This window comes from Eucalyptus grandis, chromosome 4 (assembly GCF_016545825.1).
Source record: "Eucalyptus grandis isolate ANBG69807.140 chromosome 4, ASM1654582v1, whole genome shotgun sequence".
Lineage (NCBI taxonomy): Eukaryota > Viridiplantae > Streptophyta > Magnoliopsida > Myrtales > Myrtaceae > Eucalyptus > Eucalyptus grandis.
The window spans coordinates 16,826,600-16,846,613 of NC_052615.1; the positions used below are offsets into that span (position 1 = coordinate 16,826,600).

The 20,014-nt window shown below is 39.4% G+C and overlaps 1 protein-coding gene and 1 long non-coding RNA gene across 21 annotated transcripts; one reads left to right on the forward strand and one right to left on the reverse strand.

The window, feature by feature from the left end:
- Positions 1-3,986: 3,986 nt before the first annotated feature.
- Positions 3,987-8,307, reverse strand: LOC104442904 (hypothetical protein). The gene is made up of 2 exons (XM_010056280.3): positions 7,255-8,307; positions 3,987-5,847 (listed from the first exon to the last, which is right to left on the reverse strand). The coding sequence occupies exons 1-2, from the start codon at positions 8,074-8,076 to the stop codon at positions 4,405-4,407; spliced, it is 2,265 nt and encodes a 754-aa protein (XP_010054582.2). The 5' UTR covers positions 8,077-8,307; the 3' UTR covers positions 3,987-4,404.
- A 1,701-nt stretch (positions 8,308-10,008) lies between these two features.
- On the forward strand, positions 10,009-19,972 carry LOC104441379. 20 transcript variants are annotated; one of them, XR_005550635.1, is made up of 10 exons: positions 10,275-11,724; positions 12,153-12,264; positions 12,411-12,655; positions 13,020-13,218; positions 14,507-14,614; positions 15,379-15,489; positions 16,543-16,650; positions 16,994-17,165; positions 17,587-17,716; positions 18,531-19,061. It is a non-coding gene; the product is annotated as an uncharacterized LOC104441379 (long non-coding RNA). The 20 variants fall into 20 exon arrangements; XR_005550628.1 differs by adding an exon at positions 10,009-10,217 and having other exon boundaries at positions 11,111-12,655; XR_005550638.1 differs by lacking the exons at positions 10,275-11,724; positions 12,153-12,264 and adding an exon at positions 10,034-10,217.
- Positions 19,973-20,014: the final 42 nt, after the last annotated feature.

Sequence of the window (20,014 nt, forward strand, 5' to 3'; positions counted from 1 at the left end):
TAGAACCAAATGGGTTAAACAATGCCAATAGATGATTGAAAATATCTTCAATTGACGAGCTTTGTTGGATATTATCGTGACCTCCCCTTTCGCTCGAAGGGAAAAAGACATATAAGGTTTAGTGGAGTCGTCTAACAGATGGGCCTAGAGCTGTGATTATGTTTGCTTCCCTATCCCCCATACCTCACGTGACGATAGAGTGTTCAATCTAGCATTATAAGGATTTTTTAATGAAGAGTTGCCACTAGCTTATTAGAGTTGACTAGTTACCAAGTGAGCATAGAATTATATCTCAATTCCTACATAATTAGAGAATTTAGGGTCGGTGACTTAATTACACTAATTAATCAATTAATGCATTTTCGGTACCTAATTTTGTTCATTTCAAAAAAAAAATTGTCAATAGTTTGGATTGATTTTAAACCTGTCCACCAACAAATTATCGGGTACGCAATCATTAAAATATCAATTAGAAACCAATGAAATGTTAAATAAATTGCATGGAAGAACATAAATCTAACGTTACCAAATAAGGATCATGCCATTTCTAACTATGCTAAAGGCTCGACCCAAAAAAACTAAGCTAAAGGAAGGCCATAGTCATCATAAAAGTATGCAATCAAGAGTATTCATTTCTAGGAACAATTGAAATCCTATGATAAAAATCTAAGAGCTTGGTCAATTTTTTATCATGATTTTTGCAAAGGGTTTTTGCACATTTTAGGGATGGCTACCCAGAAGACTACTTTAAAGCTTTTTTTCAAGAAATTCTAATCTTTTGAAATTTTTTTCTCTTTTTCTGGGTTTGGGATTTTTGGGATTTTCCGAATTTTCTAAATTTTTCTAAATTTTTATGATTTTCTCAATTTTCTAATTTTTTTTTTTATGAATCTTCTGATTTTTATAATTTTGGAAATTTTTATAGAATTTCTTGTTTTGTAAAATTCTTTATATTTATTTTTTAAATTAACTCATTTTTATATTAAAATAATAATAATATCATATACGGACCCGGATCGGATCTTGACATCCGACCCAGGTCAAGGCCGACCCGGACCTGTACTGGGCTCACCAAATCAGCCCGGTTCGACCGCGGCCACAAACAAAAGAGAAGACAAAACGAGCCCAGCCCAAAGCTTCCTAAAAAACATTAGCAGTCTGCAGCCCGTATCACTATTCCCTTATTCTTATCCTTTTTATTTTTTCATTTATTTTTTCTCTTTTTTATTTCCTCTGTCGCTGCATCTTCTTCTTCTCCCCACTCTCTCCTTACCGAAGCACGTCTCCCTCGCGAAGGCCTTCTCCGAACCAGCAACGCCCAGAGCAACACCATCTCCCAAACGTGTTGTCACCAGCACCTACACCGACGCCGAACCACCACCATCCACAGGTCGTCCACTCCGACCGCCACTCGTCGCCCGACCTCCCCGCCGTCGGCCAAACACCGAACGACAACGGCGACGATGGGAACGCGGCGAACGACTACATGGCCGACGCACAAGGTCGCCCAACGCCATTGGAACATCACAATAGAGCGCGACGCACAAGGGCGACTCGATTTCGGCTAAAGACGAAGGTGCAAAGACTCGATCTCGTTGTGGCATCCTATCGAACAGGTGGAATACGCTAGAGGAACGAGAGATTGCGTCTCGCCCGAGACTCAAATCCGGACCGGAACTTTCGACAAGCAAACCAGAACACATAGCATCTCAACGGGGAACCGGCGGGGCTGGAGGTCGCGTGATCCGGAGCGGCCGTGAGCTCCGGCCCGGCGTGCCCAAGACAGGGTCGGAACAGGGAAAATAAAGGGGCTTACCGGTTCAGCCTGAGGACGTCGACCGGAAGAGATCGTCGGACAGGGTCCACGCGCGACCCAAGGTTCCCTTGCTTTCTCTCCATGGCTGTGGCTCTATAAAACAAAATCATTAAGGAAATGGAACTTTGTGGATGAGGCTTAAAGTGTAGGTTAATATGTAAGTCGAGAGCGTGTGGGCTGTGAAAATGATCGAACCATTCGGACTAAACCAATGGAATTTATTAAAATTGTGTCTCAAGTTTGAGCAACACAATACCCGATATAAATTTACGGAGGTCATCTCACTGATTTTGAGGATTCGGCTACACACGTTTTCATCTTAGAAAAATGAGAGGCTACTTTTTGACTAACGCGCAGAGGAGTCCTCAAATTTTTCTTCATGTTCAGGACTTTCACAAGCTGCCTTCGTTTGGAGTCTTGCACGGGGTGTACAAGTCGATTGAGACTTAGTAGGTTCTAACGTGCGTTCAGAAGAAACGTGTGCTTTCGAGTTGGTTTTCAAGTTGAATAAGCTCAATAGCCTTCAGGAGAAATGTGTGCTTTCGAATGTGCAAGAAGAGATAGATTAATAGCAGTGTCGTAACGTGTTCATAGCTAGAAACAAGTACAATTGAGTTTTAAAAGTTATTGCGAAAGTACAATTGAGTTTTAAAATTTAAAAAAAAAAATACAATTCATTATAGACAAATTGGTTTCCATGATACAGTCTTGGAGATCAAAGAGAATATCGAAAAACACCAAGGAATACCCATCTATAGACAAACTTTTGTCTTCAATGATGACGCCCTTGATAACAAGCTTGATGTTGATGTTGAGGGCTGCAACATCGTCAATTGCTCCCCCATTCGGCTCATAAGATTGAATTACGCATCGGAATGCTACCATCCAAAATGCAGCTCCCCATAGAAATTGAAGTGAATGACCCTGTGAAACGCTTGAGAAAGGTTGTCCGGTCCTTGGAAGATGTCCCTCTTAAGCGGGTGAAGCTGTATGCATATGGAACTAAATTTGAAGATGATCGTCGGACGTGCGACTACGAGCTTCAGGACATTTCCAGTGTTGATGTGCACATCAAGCCTCTGAAGTTCATGGTGATGGTGTTGCTGTGGAAAGCCAACCTCAAAGTTGCAGTGAAAGTGAAACAGTTGGATAAAGTAAAGGTTCTGAGGAAACAACTTGAGAAATTGTAGCCAAGCCTAAAGTTCGATCTTCCTTTAGAGGGGTATTTTTTCATAAGTAAGCAGAGTGGGATGGATGAAGATAAGTCATTCAAATGGCACGGCATCGAGATGGGCGATACTATTGAGGTTTTCAAGGGGACGATTTCACGATGAGACTTGGTTTTCGTGTCCCATTAGCGCTTTCAATGGGAGATCTAGAGCATGATGACAATAAAGTGCTTAGTGTGAGTATAGGCTATACGTCTAGTGACAAATGCAATCCCCTTTTACCTTTTATATTGACATTATCGGGTTTTATAGGCTCAGTTTTTCTTTCTCCCTTTTCTGTCTTTGTCGTCATTATTACTCTCTTCTTAAATAGGCGTCATTAGGAACATCATTTAATCTTGGCACGTGATATTCTTATTTCATTTCAATTCTGTTTGCAAAATGGGGAATCACATCCACAGGTCAAGCCAATTAATTTGCATTGAGAAATGGTGGAATCAAATAGTTTTCAAATATGGATTGATTAGCTTGCACAAACGTTGCCTCCTTAAGTACATGCTCGGATCGACAAATTTTCAGTTTATCTTTCACTTGTTCTCCTCAGCTGCTGAATCCTTTTGGCCAAATCCTTGCACCAACCAAAGAAGCTCTAGTTGTAAAATTCACCCAAATGCAACATCTACTCTGTCATTTTCGTCATTTTCTACCAAATGAGCAATCTTGTGGAAAAGCTTTGGAGGAAAAAAAAGATAAATGCTATCCCACAAGTTATCTTCTCTATAAAATCAGACAATCGTGTTCGAGGCGGTACTTCTTTCTTGCAAAAGTTGATCAATCCAATCTGAATCAATATGATCCTAAGAGATGATCGACTAGGTTCTTTCCTTATGCAAAATCTGGTCAGTGCTAGAACAACCCTATATATGCTCATCCATGAGGATCTATCCTAGAAAGCAAGCCATACCAAATTAATTGGCGGGTATCAGTTTAGCAGAGATCAATCCAGATCAAGGGGAATTACTATTTAACATAATTGTTCTCAATCTTACTCATAGCAAGAATGCTATAAGTACTGTGAAACTTTGTTACATAATCTTGACTACAAGAACCACCTTCCGCATTGATGTCTTTGATATATCAAAAGGATTCTAGTCATGTGTATAATGTCATCACTTTGGAATAAACTCAAGGTAAATATTCCTAGAACTATATTACAAGACCAAAAATAAGATGTCTCTGCATAATACATATGATGTAATAGTAGGGATAGATTTAATGCATGGTAAGAGCTGCAAGTGATGTGGCCAAAGACATTGCACAGTTAACTGGCGTGAGATCCATATGAATCGTACATAGGCAACCATTTACCATGGCAATCACCAGGCGCTTGCAACAAATGCTATCAAACACTGGACTAGTTCAGAAGCTATTCCTTCTTTCTAGTGCATTACGTTGTTTGGTAGGAGGACCTCTTTCAATCCCTGCGTGAGAGAGCAAAGCCCACAAGTGAGTCACAAACTCGCCTCCTCTGGTCAAATGCTCCGCATGTGCTGTCGCATTGTCCGAAGGTGCCACATATAACACCATTTCCGCCCAAAAGTCAGCTAAAATCCTCCAAATCATGTCCTTGTGTTTTATATCATTAGCGAGCTGATTCCCGAGCCGAGCACCCTGGTTGATAACAGTTTCTCCACACGCAGAAGGACCACTATTGTTCTCCTTCATCTTCTTAACCCGGTCCTTCATCCTCTTGCACTTTTGAAAGAAGTCCTTGGCTTCGATGATCGCCTGATCAAACAAGCACTCCGTAATGTAAGCATGATCCGGCAATAGCGATGGAGCAAAAGCAACCAAGTAAGCTAGATACTTGGACAAGCTAGTTGCCACTAGAAAACCCCTCCTTGTTGCAGGTGAGTCTGATCTTTCCAATGGTAGTTGGAACTCACAGAAGCTAGTGGCGATGTGCCACACTATTATGACCCGAGTCTGTGTCTCAAGTCGACATGCCCACAATAACTTCTTGGATTCATTGTTTACTCTTAGTGAGGCCTGTCCATTCTCCAATTTAGTACTGTAATTCGACTTTAGAGCATGAAACACCGCTTGCTTGACTTCTTCAGGCAATTTAATGGGCGCACTTTGTCTCTGGCCATCCCTAGTTTGATTAATGCAGACTGCCGTTGATTTGTTGTTCGATAACTTGCAAGGCTTATATGAGTATGACTCGAGGAATGAGTATTGATGAAGCTTTTGCTCCCAAGGCTTCATCAATTTGACCCGACAAATTGCTCCGACTATCCTCTCAATCCACACATTTTCTTGCCATGACTTCTTCTGCACATACTTACAGATCAATATCACTTTAGCCCATTCCGAGAAACCTACAAAGATGAATTGCATAAGCTCCATCAGGATGAACGAGATTATCATCATGCTGGTCACGACTACTTCGACGCTCAACCCATTTGGCATAGTGCCCAGTTGATTTTTATTGTCATGTCTCTTGTAATTCTTCAATATTGATGTTGTAGACAAAATGCCAAGAGTGACATAAAGAAACTCTAGCAATTTGAGGTGTAATCGGCCAGGCTGGAATATGATACTGTACTTGGTGTAGAAGAAATCGAAAAGAAATGTGAGCTCATTCTCAACGACTCGAAATGCTCGCTTGTAGCCATCTTCTTTCGAGAGCAATCCATGGTGAATCAAGTCCCATGTCTTCTTGTGAGCCTCTTGGGGCAATGTGTAGCCAGCATATCTTAAACGGAGGAGCTTGAAGAGTGCAAAAGAGAGGCATACGTCCTTGATCTTGTGGTGGGGGTCTCCTTCTGAGCTTAAGAGCCTCCCTTCACACTTCCACACCTGGGTGATGAGTTGAGCTTGGATATAAGTTTATTGCCTAGTTTATTGTCCAAATGCATGGTTATAAATTGCCTTATATAATTTAGTCTCCCTCCATTTAATGGTTTAAGCATTTTGGTTGGACATACTAACGTGGCATCATAGCACATATCAAGAGTTCATATGCCAGCACTTTTTTCTCGAAGTCGTTGCTTGTAGTGGGTTTAGAACAACTGACTTCCTTAAAACAAGAGCCATTTCTATTTCACAAATAACTAAGCGGAGTCATACGCCCGTAAGAGGTTGGGCCAGGATTGCTAATTGTAATCCTGCTTTGCTTAAAGCTACGAGGTTATAATGTGCCTCATTTGCATTTAGTTTCCCTCTACCTTGTCGCTTAAATTTTTCATTAAATTTTACTAACGTGCAAAATGAAATCAAATGACCTAAGTATGATAAACGATGCATGCTGAGATAAAGAATCCAAAAGTAATATGAGTCAAATGTAATGAGGATTCACAGGAGGAGATCCTCCGCCTTCATTTGTGTTCTTATTCAGTGCGTCAATAAGCCCAACTGTATGTCCAATTGAAGGGGGTTAATTTTGAAATCTATCACTCAACACATTGATAATTGAGATTCATTAAAATACCATGGCAGGTAGAGGTTCATATTGTCATTTGGCGCCTCAATAGTCCTAAACATAGATTCATGTGAAAGAGGCTAGTTTTAAAATTTATCACTCAATGCATCATGGTTGCTAGAAGACTATGTTGAGTCCAAAAAGTCATAAATATATTGCGCTTTTACCAATCTAATCCTAAACCTTTCAAAGTTGAGCCCTAAACATTTTCACGTTTTACCCATTGAGTCCATTTGGAAATCGCTGACGTAGATGCCGACTGTCTTACGTGGACAAATTTTTTTTTTATAATTTTTTAAAATTTCTGAATTTTTATGTTTTTTCTTTGTAAGTTGGGCCTCGACTATTCTTGGCCGGGCCTCGGCCATGACCGGCAAGAATTGGCCAACAACCCTTGCCAAACTTGATAGAAAGAAAAGGAAAAGATAAAAATAAAAAATAAAAAAAATTGTGCATGTTAGTGCCGACCGTCGACACTGTCAGCATCCACATTTAAAATTGATTAGATGGATTCAAATGGAAAAACATGAAAAGATTTAGGACCCAATTAATAAAATTGAAATTTTTATAACCGAATTTGTAAAAATGCAATAAATTTAGGATTTTCTGGATAATTTCCGATCATGCTCTATCCTATGGTATCGAATAATTTATAATGCATACTATCATAATTTCTGTGGTATTTTTTTCACGATTAATTGAGATTTTTTTTTTTTAATGGGCGAGAAGAAGATCTGTATTAAACTGAAGTTTAGGGAAAAAAAATCGAACAGTTAAAGATATACCTTTTCAATGGTGATTAATTCATCTACGTTATCCAATGGGGTCCGAGGGTCCCGTGCGAGCGCAGCCTCCTTCTTCCCAAGACACCTCTTGATGAATCTCTTAGCAAGAGCAAAGGTACCCACCCATCTCTCCTCTTCACCCCTCACCAAATATGTGTACCCACTCATGCGAATCGGATCGACTTCACCAGGTGCAACGCCCCCACTTTCGTGCTCCACGCTCATATAATCAGCAATCACTTTTGTAGTCCTCTCCAAAGATTGCCGGCTCGCCGCCATCAAGGCCCGAGCCCTCTCGTCAGTCGTCAAGGACAAGATTAAGAGGAGGTACGGGGTCGCGAGCCCGGCCCCCGTGTTGGAACTGTCTCGGAATTGCCAGTCTACCAAAAAGAACAACCAAAACAAGTTGATGATGACCTGCCAATAGTAGCTCTTCCACCTCTCGTTGTCCTCAAGACTGTATGCTGAGATAGAATCGGTGCTCCCGAGGATGATCACAAGTAACACTGCCCAGACAGGGAATAACTCGTTAAACGGAGCGTCTTGCATGAGGCCTAAAGCGTAGGTGAATACATAGGTTGAGAGATTGTAGGCCGCGAAAGTGACGAGCTGGAACATGCTGCTGCTGCAGCGGCGCCGGCATGAGCCGAAGGTGACGAGGAAGAGGAGCAAGAAGGCGGTGACTATGAGTAGGAGCTCGATCCTCACGAGCCTCCCCTTGGGAGTTTCCAGGAGCCGCGTGATGCCGTCTGTGACATTGTCGTTTGGGATCGGCACCGGCGCCACCGCCGTGTTTAGGTTCGTTTCCATCAAATTCCTCATGTTTGGTACTGATTACTTAAGCTGGTTATTCGGTTTCTAATTGGAGAAAGAAATGATGGAATTTCTGTGTGTGAGAGAGAGAGAGAGTCGCAAAGTTTTGATTATGCTAGAGTACTAAAAACACTTGATAGACGCATATCTATGACGAGAGAATCAGTGGCTTTTGGGAGGTTCAAGGGAAAGGAGATAAGGAAACGAACGAAGGAGAAAGGAAGTTGACAACAAGAGTTTTAGGAATGGGTTTGTCAAAAGAAAGGGAAGTCGAAAATACCTTTGCCATGTTTTTTTTTTTTTTTTTTTTTTTTTTTGAACTTTTGGCAAGTACTAACAAAATTCCACACAGTGGGCCCTCCCTATATATGTGTCAATCAATCAATCAATGGGTCTAGTACAGTCTACTTGGCACTTGTGAAGTATGCGGTATGGGAAGACATTTTCTCATACATGCGATATTTTCTCTCAAGAATAAGTATGGTGGTATGAATTTGAGTGGAGCAGTGGACATGTCGAGAAATCGTGCTGTGACCTGGATGGTTTCAGTTTGGAACTGCTCTTGAACTTTCACGGTTTGATTCAATTCAACTTGACTTTCAAGTTGAACTGGCTTGATAGGCTTTAGGATAAACATGTGACATCAAATGTGCAAAAAGAGGAAGATTAATAAGAGTGTGGTAACGTGTTTAGAGCTTATTATACCATTTAGAAATAAGTAAGATAAAATAAGGGTGTACATTGATCCCAATCCAACTAGAGAGCCTGATCAAATTGGATCAAGCCAACTAGTTTTGGGTTGTTTCTACAAGAATCGATCTGGTTCTAGTTCTTGGTTCCCAATTTTTGGAAGCAAGAGTAGCTAGTCCGCTTCCTGGCTTTGAGGGATGAACTGGACCAATTGAAACAAACCGATGAAACTTGTTAAAATTGTGTCTTAAGTTTGAGCCACACAATATCCGATATAAATTTACCGATTGGACCAAACCGATGGTACTTTTTGACCAATGCGCAGAAGAGTCCTCATTTCCCTTCTTGTGCGGGAATGTCACAAGCTGCCTCCGTTTGGAGTCTTGCTCAACTTGGCAACAGGGAAAACTGGAAGAAACGAAGGAAGGAGAGAATCCCACTTTTATTAGTATTTTAATAAGAAATAAATATACTAAATATCCTAAGACTTATTATGAAAATATAATTAAGTTCTAAAACTTTCAAAAAGTGTAATGAAGTTCTTTCATCAATGCAATCAATTTGGCTAATGGAAAATACTGACATCGAAATTTTAAATTATTTTCTCTCTCTTGCATGGCATTTTTATTACTTTTTTCCTTTAAATTTTATTTAGTTTAGACTAAAAAATGAAAAAAAAAAAAAGAGGCTAAAATGCTTAAATTTTACTTTGTTTCATATAAATTTCTAAAATAGCCAAGTTAATTTCAAATAAGGGCTCAATCTTACTGACGGGCCAAATTTTCACGGGCAAGCGGCACTTGATTTTTCTGGCTGTGGAAACATAAAAATCCTTCCAGCAAAGGACTTGACGCTGATTTTTTTTCTTGGGCCTGGAGGGCGGCCAAGGAGTCCTGCAACATGCAGCTTTTCTCCTCCATGTCCTCCATGAGCATCTTACTCACGTACCTAAGAATAGAATTAGAGTTTCCCAATCTTTGGGAGATTGCACCTCCGAGCTATCGGAAGCCGCGATGCATCAACAATCAGGTTGTCGGGTTAGCGGCGTGTTTGAATCCATTAACAAGATTCCGACTTGGGTGGATCAAAAAATCAAAATCAATCCATGGTCAAGCGTCAACCCATATAAGAAATTAAAATGTTATCTGAAAAGTGTTTCCATAAAAATCTAACCCAGAAAAATCCAGACCACAATTCCTTGCAAAAAAAAAAAAAAAAAAAAATTGAGAAAACGAAGATGCCACGTGTATTCAAGAAGCGTTAAGCCTTCTAATGCGCCTCATCCTGCTCTTCACTGATCTCGACCTCCGCCGTGGCATCTGGTTGGAAGAGTGCGGAGAGGCCCGACATCGAGCTCCGCCAGCCCAGATTCGTGGACAAGCTCTGTCATGAAGCCGAGCATCAGTCAACCCTCGCCAAGGGTCAACTGCTCTCGCCGGGAAAATCCAACCGGCCATGACGTACGCCCCCACCATCTGCAATCTCTCTCTCTCTCTCTCCTAGTTTGAGACTTTTTTTTTTTTTTTTTTTAAGTTTTCCAGTTTTTCATTTTTCGTTTTAATCTTTGTCCATATTTTGTTTGGGACAAAATTGCCCAGTTTTGGCCGTAGGAGAAATTAAGCACTCGTTAGTCTGCAAATTCAAATTCTTATTTTAAATTAACTCCGCCACTTTAAAATTTATTTAAAATAAGGTTGTTTGTGAATTCTATTTTTTTTTTTTTTTAAATGCTCCTACTTTATGCCCTTATTTATAATTTTCCATCATCAATTAACGGTCACTCCCTTGTGCAAATGTCTAAGATACATTTAAGATCATGAACCCTAGTGATTGGATTTTTTTTTTTCCATATATGTATCCATTTCACTTCTAAGACATTCACTCAATTTTGTGACAATAAGCATCTGGATTGAGCTTTTATTCAAATCACATTTTCATGTTTTCTTTGAGCTCTAGGAAGGATGACGTTTGAAATTGGTTATGATGATACATTCCTGGAGATTAAAGGGAAGATAAAAAAATAACACGAAAAATCCATCTATGGCCAAACTTTTGTTTTCGACAGTGAGGTTCTTGAAGACGAGCTCAATGTCGAGGTTGCAACATCCTCAATCATTCCCACATTTAGGTCATCTTTGTGCCAGAGTCACTTCCATCCATTAAAATTGAACTTAGCATAGGATTGCCACCGTCCGAAATGTAGCTTCACATCAAAGTTAACATGAATGATCTTATGAAACCCTTTAGAGAGGTAGTCTGATTCCTAGAAGATGTCCCTCTTGAATGGGGGATGCTATTTGCAAATGGAACTTATCTTGAAGATGATCACCGGATTTGCTATTATGAGCTTCAGGAAAATTCCGGTGTCGACATTCATAGCAAGCCTCTGTTGAAGAAGTTTGCGATGATAGTGTTGCCATGGAAGGCCAACCTAAAAGTTGTGGTGGAAGTGAAACCGTGGGATAAAGTAAAGAATTTGAGGAAAGAGCTCGAGAAGTCACAGCCAAGCCCAAAGTTTGATCTTCCCTTGGAGGGGTATTTTTTTCATACATAAACAAAGCAGGATGGATGAAGATAAGTCTTTCAAATTGGCGCGACGTCGAGATGGGTGATGGTATTGAGGTTTTTAGGGGGAGGATGTCACGGTGAGTCCTGGTTTTTGCTTCCAATATCCATTCAATGCGGTTTCTCGGGAGATCTATGGCAGGATGACAATCAGATTTTTCAAAAATCAATTTCTTATATCACCTTTCCTCTTCCATGAAAACACCCACCTTCTCCCTCTCCTCCTTTGCTCTGTTCTCCTCTCTTCAACGCCCTCACATTTTCCTCCCCCAAATCGCAATCTCAATCCGCTCAGTTTCTCGTCGTCCTTCATGATCCACATCTTCGCCGAAGGAGATTCTCTTTCTATTCACTTCCATCTAGACTCGCCTCTTCAAAGCACTGCAAGTGGAGAGAGACAAGGTAGGGGCATTTATTTATTTATTTATTTATTTGGTAAGGTAAGAGGTAGGGGAATTTATTTGTTGACACCTTGTTGGAAAACTTGGGATTGCGGAGAAGAAGTAAGTTTCTTTCGCGATCAAAAACATCCCTTTCTTCTATATTATAACTCTTGTTCTGATGTAGAATTCGCGCTGTTTCGATCGTTTTTCGCTTCTCTGATTTTGACCCATTGGGTTTCTTTCTCCCCGTCCCGAGACCCAAGTAGTCTGTCAATCAATCAATCGTTTCGTTGAACCCCCAAAGTCTGAATCTTCCTTTCTTTCTTTTCTTGATTTCGTGTCTGGTATGCTATTGCAGTGCCTTTTTATACGCTACGTTCTTGGTTCTCTCACTCTTTTCCCGGTTTTCAATCTATTTTTTGTGCTCTTGATTATGTGGGTTTGTAGGTTTGCTGGAGAGAGAGAGAGAGAGAGAGAGAGAGAGAGGGTTATTTGTGTGGGGCACAAGCGTGATGTTTTGGTGCTTGAAATCTGCAGAGTGTAATTGGAGTTTGATAAGGTAGAAGTTTTGGGATATTCCTTTTCCCCTAATTCTTTTAGTTCAAAGCACAAGTTGTGTGTTACTTCTATATATATATATTGGGCACAACCCCGGAGAAATTCAATTTTTAGCTCTTTGTTTCTAGCTCTACCTTCTTGTCACAGGCTGAAAAAGCAGCACGTATGACGGCTGAAACAAAGAAATGAACTTTGAAGACGTTTTTGTTGTCATAGCCTGGGTGTGAAAGCAGGAGATACTGTGACACTGTTTTACGACCCTGCTGAACACAGCCTTGCATGGAAAGTCAGAAATTTAGTTGAGATATTCCTATAACCGACCCACCGGAATGGGCCATTGCCGCCACAGAGAATGGTACCTGCAGAAAATGGTCCTCATGTAAAAGCCACTGGTGAGTCTTAAAGTCAAAATGGTCTGTATGTGGGGTGCCTGTACAGCTTCTCTAGAAATACAAGAACTAGTCAGTAGTATTCAGCCTGTTTCATTGTTTTTGGATTTATTAATTTCTCTTTCTTAACTTCTCGAATAAAGCTGAAAGAGAAATGATGAAATATGACAATGTGCGGGAACTCTTAAGATATTGTTTTAGCTCATCGTGATTCCAAGATGCTTGTCTCTAGGAGTGAATTTTCTAAGGAATTATATCCTTATGCTGCTTAATAAGTAATTGACTGACATACACTAAGTGCTCTTATCAGCCAGAGTCAAAATCATTCTTACATGCAAGTTAATTAGCATGTTGACTTGCTTTGCAGTGGAAGTTCCATTGGATGCTTACATGATAGACTTTGTGTTCTCTGAGAGAGAAGATGGAGGGATTTTTGACAACAAAGATGGCATGGACTACCAATACCTGTGTTTGGAGGATTAATAAGGGAGCCACCAATGCACACATTACACATTGCAGTTGAAATGGCTCCAATTGCGAGGGTAATCTCTATGTTGTGATTCCAGGTATTATTGTCTGTCTACTTCGCGCTCCTTTATCAGGCCGTTTTTTCTTGACGCTACTGTTGGCCATTGGTTACTCCTCAAAAATACTTCCAACAACTTCAACTTCTCATTTTGTTCAGTGTGGACTTGAGATTTGATACTAAAGAGAGTGCGAGAGTGCAAGGATATCCATGTAACCAGCTCCACTTAGTTGGAGACAGATTAGTGGTTATTTTTGTTGGTAGTCATTATCCTGTTCTTGGGGCATGATTATCATATAGTACTTGAGAGTGCCAATGCTATCAGAGTTTTAATGGACATGGATTTGATGTTTTTGCAAGTTTTATTATTCTCATGGAAAAATTGTCAAAAGCTGAAGTAGGTTTTTGCCTACTATTCTGCCTATTTGTCCTGCATTGTGGATGAACATTCACAGAAGTAGAAATATTCCATCACCATGGCCCCTTGGAGGACCCTCCAAAGTCTGTAACGTGCTGCACCATGGGGATTGGAATGAACTTGAGTGGTTCTTGTTTGGCATTCCTGGACAATCAAGGACGGGACATGATAGCGAGCTTGCTGAAATATGCCATCATATTGTAAAAGATCATTTTTGCTCCTTTTTGATAGTTGGTCTAGCTTTTAAGCTAAATTAGAGGTTCAAAAATCAGTACTCCAAACTTTTTATCCTTACCAAAAGGAAGTTCTGCTCAGCACCTCATTGGCCTTCTTCCTTGTGGTTCTCCACTCAGTTCCTTTGTGACCCCACTCCCATCCTTTTCTCATATTTGTTGCATGTGGAAAAAATAAGCACAAGTTTTGCAGTTCTGATGGTATGTCATGAACATGAAACTTGCTCATCATCTCCAGCAGTAGATAATTCTCCAATATAGAAATAGTAAAACTGTCGGGATTGAAGTAGTTGGCCATGTTAAACTTCCATCTTTCAACTCCAAGCAATATGGTATGATGAAGAATCTTCTTCAATGAGAAAAGTTTGGAAGTTGAAACCGAACAAGCGTGGTGGTTGTAATTTTTGCTTTCTTAAAACAGATATGATTTTTTCTAAATATGACTAGATATGTAAACCTAAATGTTGAATTGTCATGCAATTTGCTGCAGTAGTCTGATGACGTGCAGATGCACTTGCATTGCTTCTCAAGGACCAGAAGAAAAAACAACTTCCCCCACCGCCCGCATTATCTTTCTTTACCTATATTGTGAAATTCCATGATAACTTCGGCTTTCGTTTGGATTCAATAACATGCCGTTCATTTTGTTACAGAATTCCTTTTACAATGTGACGCAGGTGGGAGGCCTTGGTGAAGTTGTGACTAGTCTATCCCATTCTGTTCAAGAATTAAATCACAATGTTGACATTGTTCTTCCAAAGTATTACTTTTTGAACCTTGGCATTGTGAGCTTCAATTCTGTTGCTTTTGCTTTTTAATTTATGTTGATTCTGCTGAGAGTCTTAGTCTTAATCTTTGTGACTATTGCCTTAATTAACCCTGTATAACATGAATTAGTTAAGATCTATGGAAAGCAGTTTGTCGAACTGCCGGGCCTAAACAGACCTAGCATTAGCAAATTTGAATTGGTATTGGAATGGCATCACATCGTTGACTCTAGACCAAGCATAAGGCAGTCCATTGTTCTCATTGGTTGGGAATGTCAAAACATCTTAGAGTTGGCATTTTAAAATAATAACTTTTAAGTTGTTCCTGATGTGCCTGTACCTCCGTAGGTGAAGGAAGACCTATATCTTTACCACGTTCAGAGTTCCTTTATGGTGGATGGTGCTACATGTAATCTTGCTTCATATTGTTATTGGATGCTTTAGCTTGCTACTTAATGTAACAGATGACGTAGATGGTCAGCTGATTTGGCTTTTCCTTTTCATTTTTTTGTGGTATCTTGAGTCCTTAAAATACTTTGATCTTGAGGCCTTAAATTGCTTTGTATTAGATCAGCTTTCTTGCACACGACCTTTGTTGGCAGTTTAAGTATTAGTCTTCTCTGCTGAATGATTATAAAGTAAATCAGGATATTTTTGCTGGCTAAAGTTTCATCATGAGTTTGCATATCTTTTGAATTTCTTCTGCTCTCTTAAACATTTCTGCAGAAGTGTTGGCCTTATAACTGTACTCTAATTACTTCTTGTATAAATCCTTTGATTAGGTCAATGACTTCCAGCTTCACAGGAGTTATGGCTGGGGTGAGAATGAAATAAAAGTTTCGCATGGAAAGGTGGAAGGTGTTCCGGTGTACTTTTTGGAGCCACAGAAAGGGGTAAATATTTTCTGTAGCACCCGTTTGCTTCTTATGAGACTCATACTCTCCATTACACGGGTCCATCTTACTACAGGAGTTGTCTATTACAAGCTAACTTTTTGAGAAATGTCTAATCTGAGCTGTGTGCTTCTATATGAAATGCTGTCTTTGAAAGCTCTATGAAGGGACTCTTTTGTGGAAACTGCAGTGTCAAATTTGTTTCATAAAAGATAAAGTTGAAGGGGACGGAAAATGAATGTGCCCGCTTTAATGTGGCACATACCAGAAAGTTTACTATCTACTTGGTTTATCTAAAATATGCTGTTCTACCATGGGTGAAGTTGCTTTTTGGGTGAAGTTGCTTTTTGTGGCTAATTAAAGGAGGCATAGTTACTTGATTTATGGTGGGGTGGATCATAAATTCTGCTAATAGTTTGTAGATTATTATTTCAGCATAGGATTATAGATGCCTTGTGCTCTGCGTTCTGAGAGTGCTATGGAACTGACAACTTTTAGACCGTACATCTTAGGATACATACGTGTTGATTATTGCTAGTGACTAAAGAGTCCTTACTCATATTGCCCATGGAACTGCTGTTGTTCGTTATAGTTATGAGTTTGTGATACTCAGATCTGACAGTCGATACTGATGCTCCTGGATCCTGTAAGCTAAAGAGTTCCTTAGACACCTGCGAGTTGTCCTTTTTCCATCTGTGTATCATTAGAAAATAATTGCATCTCATTTTTAATGTAAAGTGGATATTTTAAGGATATTGAAAACACACAAAAGCAACCTGCATGAGAACTTCTTTTAGTTTCCTCTGATTTAGTTGAATAATAGTTAAAAAGTAAACAATCATTTTTCAGTACATGTGAAAGACAGTTGTCGCCAATCTGGACATAAAAAAAATTTCTTTATGAACCTGTTAATGACAACTATAGCGCGATTATGTTCACAAGTTTTGCTATGTCATCGTTTGCTGTGCACTTTTTATTTTTATTTTTATTGAAGTATGTGGTTTATGGTAAAATCCACTAAGAAAAGGGCCTGAACCTGTCTTTTCCTTGCAGAATTTTCTGGAGAGGCTGCGTATATGGCTGTAACAATGATGGTGAAAGATATTGGGTTTCTTTTGCCATGCCACATCAGAGTTTCTACAACAAAGTGGCTTCCATCCTGTAAGATCAATTGATTGCTCTTGATCCATGGGGTTATGATTTTCAGAGAAACGAGGGATTTTCACATCCAGATTACTGTATAAGTAATTTTGGTTGCTAATCATATGAATTGATTTTCTGTGCATTTTGACATTTATGCATACACATGCTTCGATGTATAGGTGGTGATATTAGGGTTTATGGATATTCACTTTGGCAGATTCACTTCTTGTAGAGATTAAATATCCTTATTGTTTCTTTTGTCAATTGCAAGGATGTTTTTTAAGCTTATATCATAAATGCAAGTGTTTCATTTTTCCTCCTCAATATGGTCTAACTTTTCCTGTTTCTTGATCTTTCGTAGGATATCATCTGCTGCCATCATTGGTCCGGTGCAACCTGTCTCATGGTTGTTTAAGGACCACGATGAGTAGTATGGTCTTAGCAAAGCTCGGATTGTCTTCACTATCCACAACCTTGAATTTGGGGCACATCTCATTGGGAAAGCTATGGCTTACTTGGACAAGGCTATAACTGTTAGTAATTCGCATTCATTCAACTTTTCATTTCATCTGATCCATATTTTATGATATTTTTCATGTGTGGACTTTTAGGGAAAATGGGATTTTGGTTTTATTTACCATAATTCTCTTTGGAAAGAGGATTGACATTTCTCTTGTTGAGGATAAATTGCTCTTTTCAAAAGATGGATGTACTGTCTAGCTAAAGTTATAGGGATATGGGCATAGTTCCTTTGGCTTTTTTTCTTGATTTTGTAAGTCTTTTCATCTGTGTGACCTTCTAAATTGATTGGTAATCTCCTGACCTTTCTGCAGATATCCTACTTTTCATTATCAAAAAAATGGTTTTGCAATTACTGATGGAGGAAGTGGTATTGCTGGTAATATCAGATTGATCATTACACGATCTTAGGTTTGCATTGTTCTTTGGTTGCAGGTCTCAAAACACTTATTCGAAAGAGATTTCTGGAAATCCTGTTATTGTTCCTCAACTATATAAAATTCATGGCATTCTGAATGGAATTGATCCAGATATAAGGGACCCATACAATGACAAATTCATTCCTGTAAGCTTTTTGTACTTTGTTCTTTCCTTTCTCCTGCTATTTTTTTCAGAAAATAAAACGATTCATTTAACTCAATTCAGGCTGCTGTGAGACTTCTCTCCCTTGACCATGAAAATTCAATGTGTAACATCGTTCAATAGGGAGGAACACCATATGTTGGTATAGCGTGTAGAATGGCTTAAATTGATCATTGCGCCTAACCTATGCCAATTTGCTGGTCATCGTAAGCTTTACTTCTCTGCTTAGGACAAGATCCCTCAATTAAAAATTCTTCCAAGACAGAGATCTATTAAAGAATGCTTTTGTAATCTTATAAATGAAGAAATTGAAGATTCTATGTAATTGTGATCTTATGTAGCTGGAGTTGTCTCAATATATATATCAATACTTAAAAATGACTTTTAAGCTGGTTGAAACACTCATTAACTCCCCTGATTGCAAAGGAAGAACCTGCATCACTTTCATGGTTTTTGTTATGTCATATGAAGTATCGGCGCGTTTAAGAAATGTATATATGGATGAAGTTACATGACTTGAAAATGAGGGAAAGAAGAAATAAGGTAACATTGGCTACATGTATGTTTGCAGGTTAATTTAATTACAGCCAAGTAAGCTCTTTTTACACTAAGTGCATTGCACTGTTTTTTTTTTCCTTGTGATGACGATTGTGGGGTGCAATCTAATCATATACCAAACTCATCGGGATATATTCTTTAAAACCGTCCTGTATAGCCAAAAATCTGTTCAGTTGGCAATGCACAACTGTAGATGCATTAGAAACTGTTGTTCTTATTTGTCCATGTCATTGATGCAGACTGAAGATATTTGTTCCTCTGGCATTCCTGGCACGGACTATTTTGGTACCAGTAAATTGGACGAATAGCACTGTAGAGCTGGCCAAGCTTGAGTGTGTGACTTCTAGCAATACTGACAAACTCTCAATTTCAAATGTTCCGCTAGGATCAGTTACGTATGGAACTTTTGCTCATTTGGTCCAGCTTTCTTTTCCTTGTTTGGTAATCGCCAATTTGAGTCTATGTTTCAGCGGTTGATAGGCTGCTAGTCGGTATTCAGTTTGGGGCGTGACTCCAATTGTAGTGGACCTGTTGCTTATTTTCACAAGGCTTGCTCTATAGGCTTTCAGTTTAATCTTTTGTATTCTTTTAGTTGTATTGAAACAATTGACCTAAGTATGAAAGGATAAAAAGAGTTTACCTGAAAAGTTGGAAAGGAATTATTCTGTGATTGGTGCGTTCACCAACTCTGTAATCTTGGAAGTTTGGTGTTATCTTATGTACTGTAATTGAATGTGGTGGTCTTCAATCGAAGTACATTCATTATGATAGTCATGATATCTGACTCCACTTGAACCTGACAACAATAATGACTTTTTTCCATGTTTGTTAGAAGCATAGTGCAGCTAGTGGTCATGCATATAGATAAATGTTGCATTAATTAATTGGTACTTGATTTAGATTTTTCTTGTGAAGAGGAACTGTCATTGTCTTTACCAGTGTTATGTAGGAGAGTTATTGCCATCTAAATCACTAAGGAAATAAAAGGGCGAGAACCAACTAACCTTCTAAAAACATGAGAAAGAAATGTCATTCTCATTGCTTACTGGACTCTTGTTATATTTTGGTATCGGTTGCTAGCTAACTATTCTTTTTATGCACCATGTGGCAGGTTTTGGGCTTATATTGTAATGGCTCATGTATTTACCTTTTGAACATGCTTTGTGTTGCTTAAGGGGTATGAGACTGTTGCTTCAATGCGGCTGCAGTTTGTTGTATCAGAACGGGGACACGCTGATCAACTTTCAGTAGGGTAGACTGCATGTGTCGTTCGAATCAACTTTCGGTAGGGTGGACTGCATGTGTTGTTTGGTGGAAATTAAGCTAGACAGATGATCGTTTGTTAATGTTGATTTGGTTGAAATCTTTAATTTTGGAACTTGGAGGCTATTTATTGCAAGGGTTTGTCTGTAATATCCTATAGTTTTCCGTGGACCCAAATCTTAGTCGGTGCTTGCGAGAAATGTTCCCCCAGATCCAGATGAGTATGATAGTGAGCTCGTGGAGCACTTTTTCTTGGTTAATCATCCGGATCATTATCGAACCCGTCAGGTTGGCTTGATGAAACTGAAGGTCTTTCTACCATAAAATCTGGTAGATATTTTGTATGGGAACGGCCACGCTATGGCTTCATGTTTCTTGTCAAGATTTAAAATCACACCGTCGAAACCCATTTGCTCACCATGCTGCCTTTTAGGATCTGTGATAGCTTCTATCCGTGTGA

Coding starts and splice junctions, on each gene's coding strand:
- LOC104442904 (XM_010056280.3), bottom strand. CDS start 8,076: ATGAGGAATTTGATGGAAACGAACCTAAACACGGCGGTGGCGCCGGTG. Junction 5,848..7,254: donor AATTAATCACCATTGAAAAG/GTATATCTTTAA, acceptor CTCATCACCCAG/GTGTGGAAGTGTGAAGGGAG.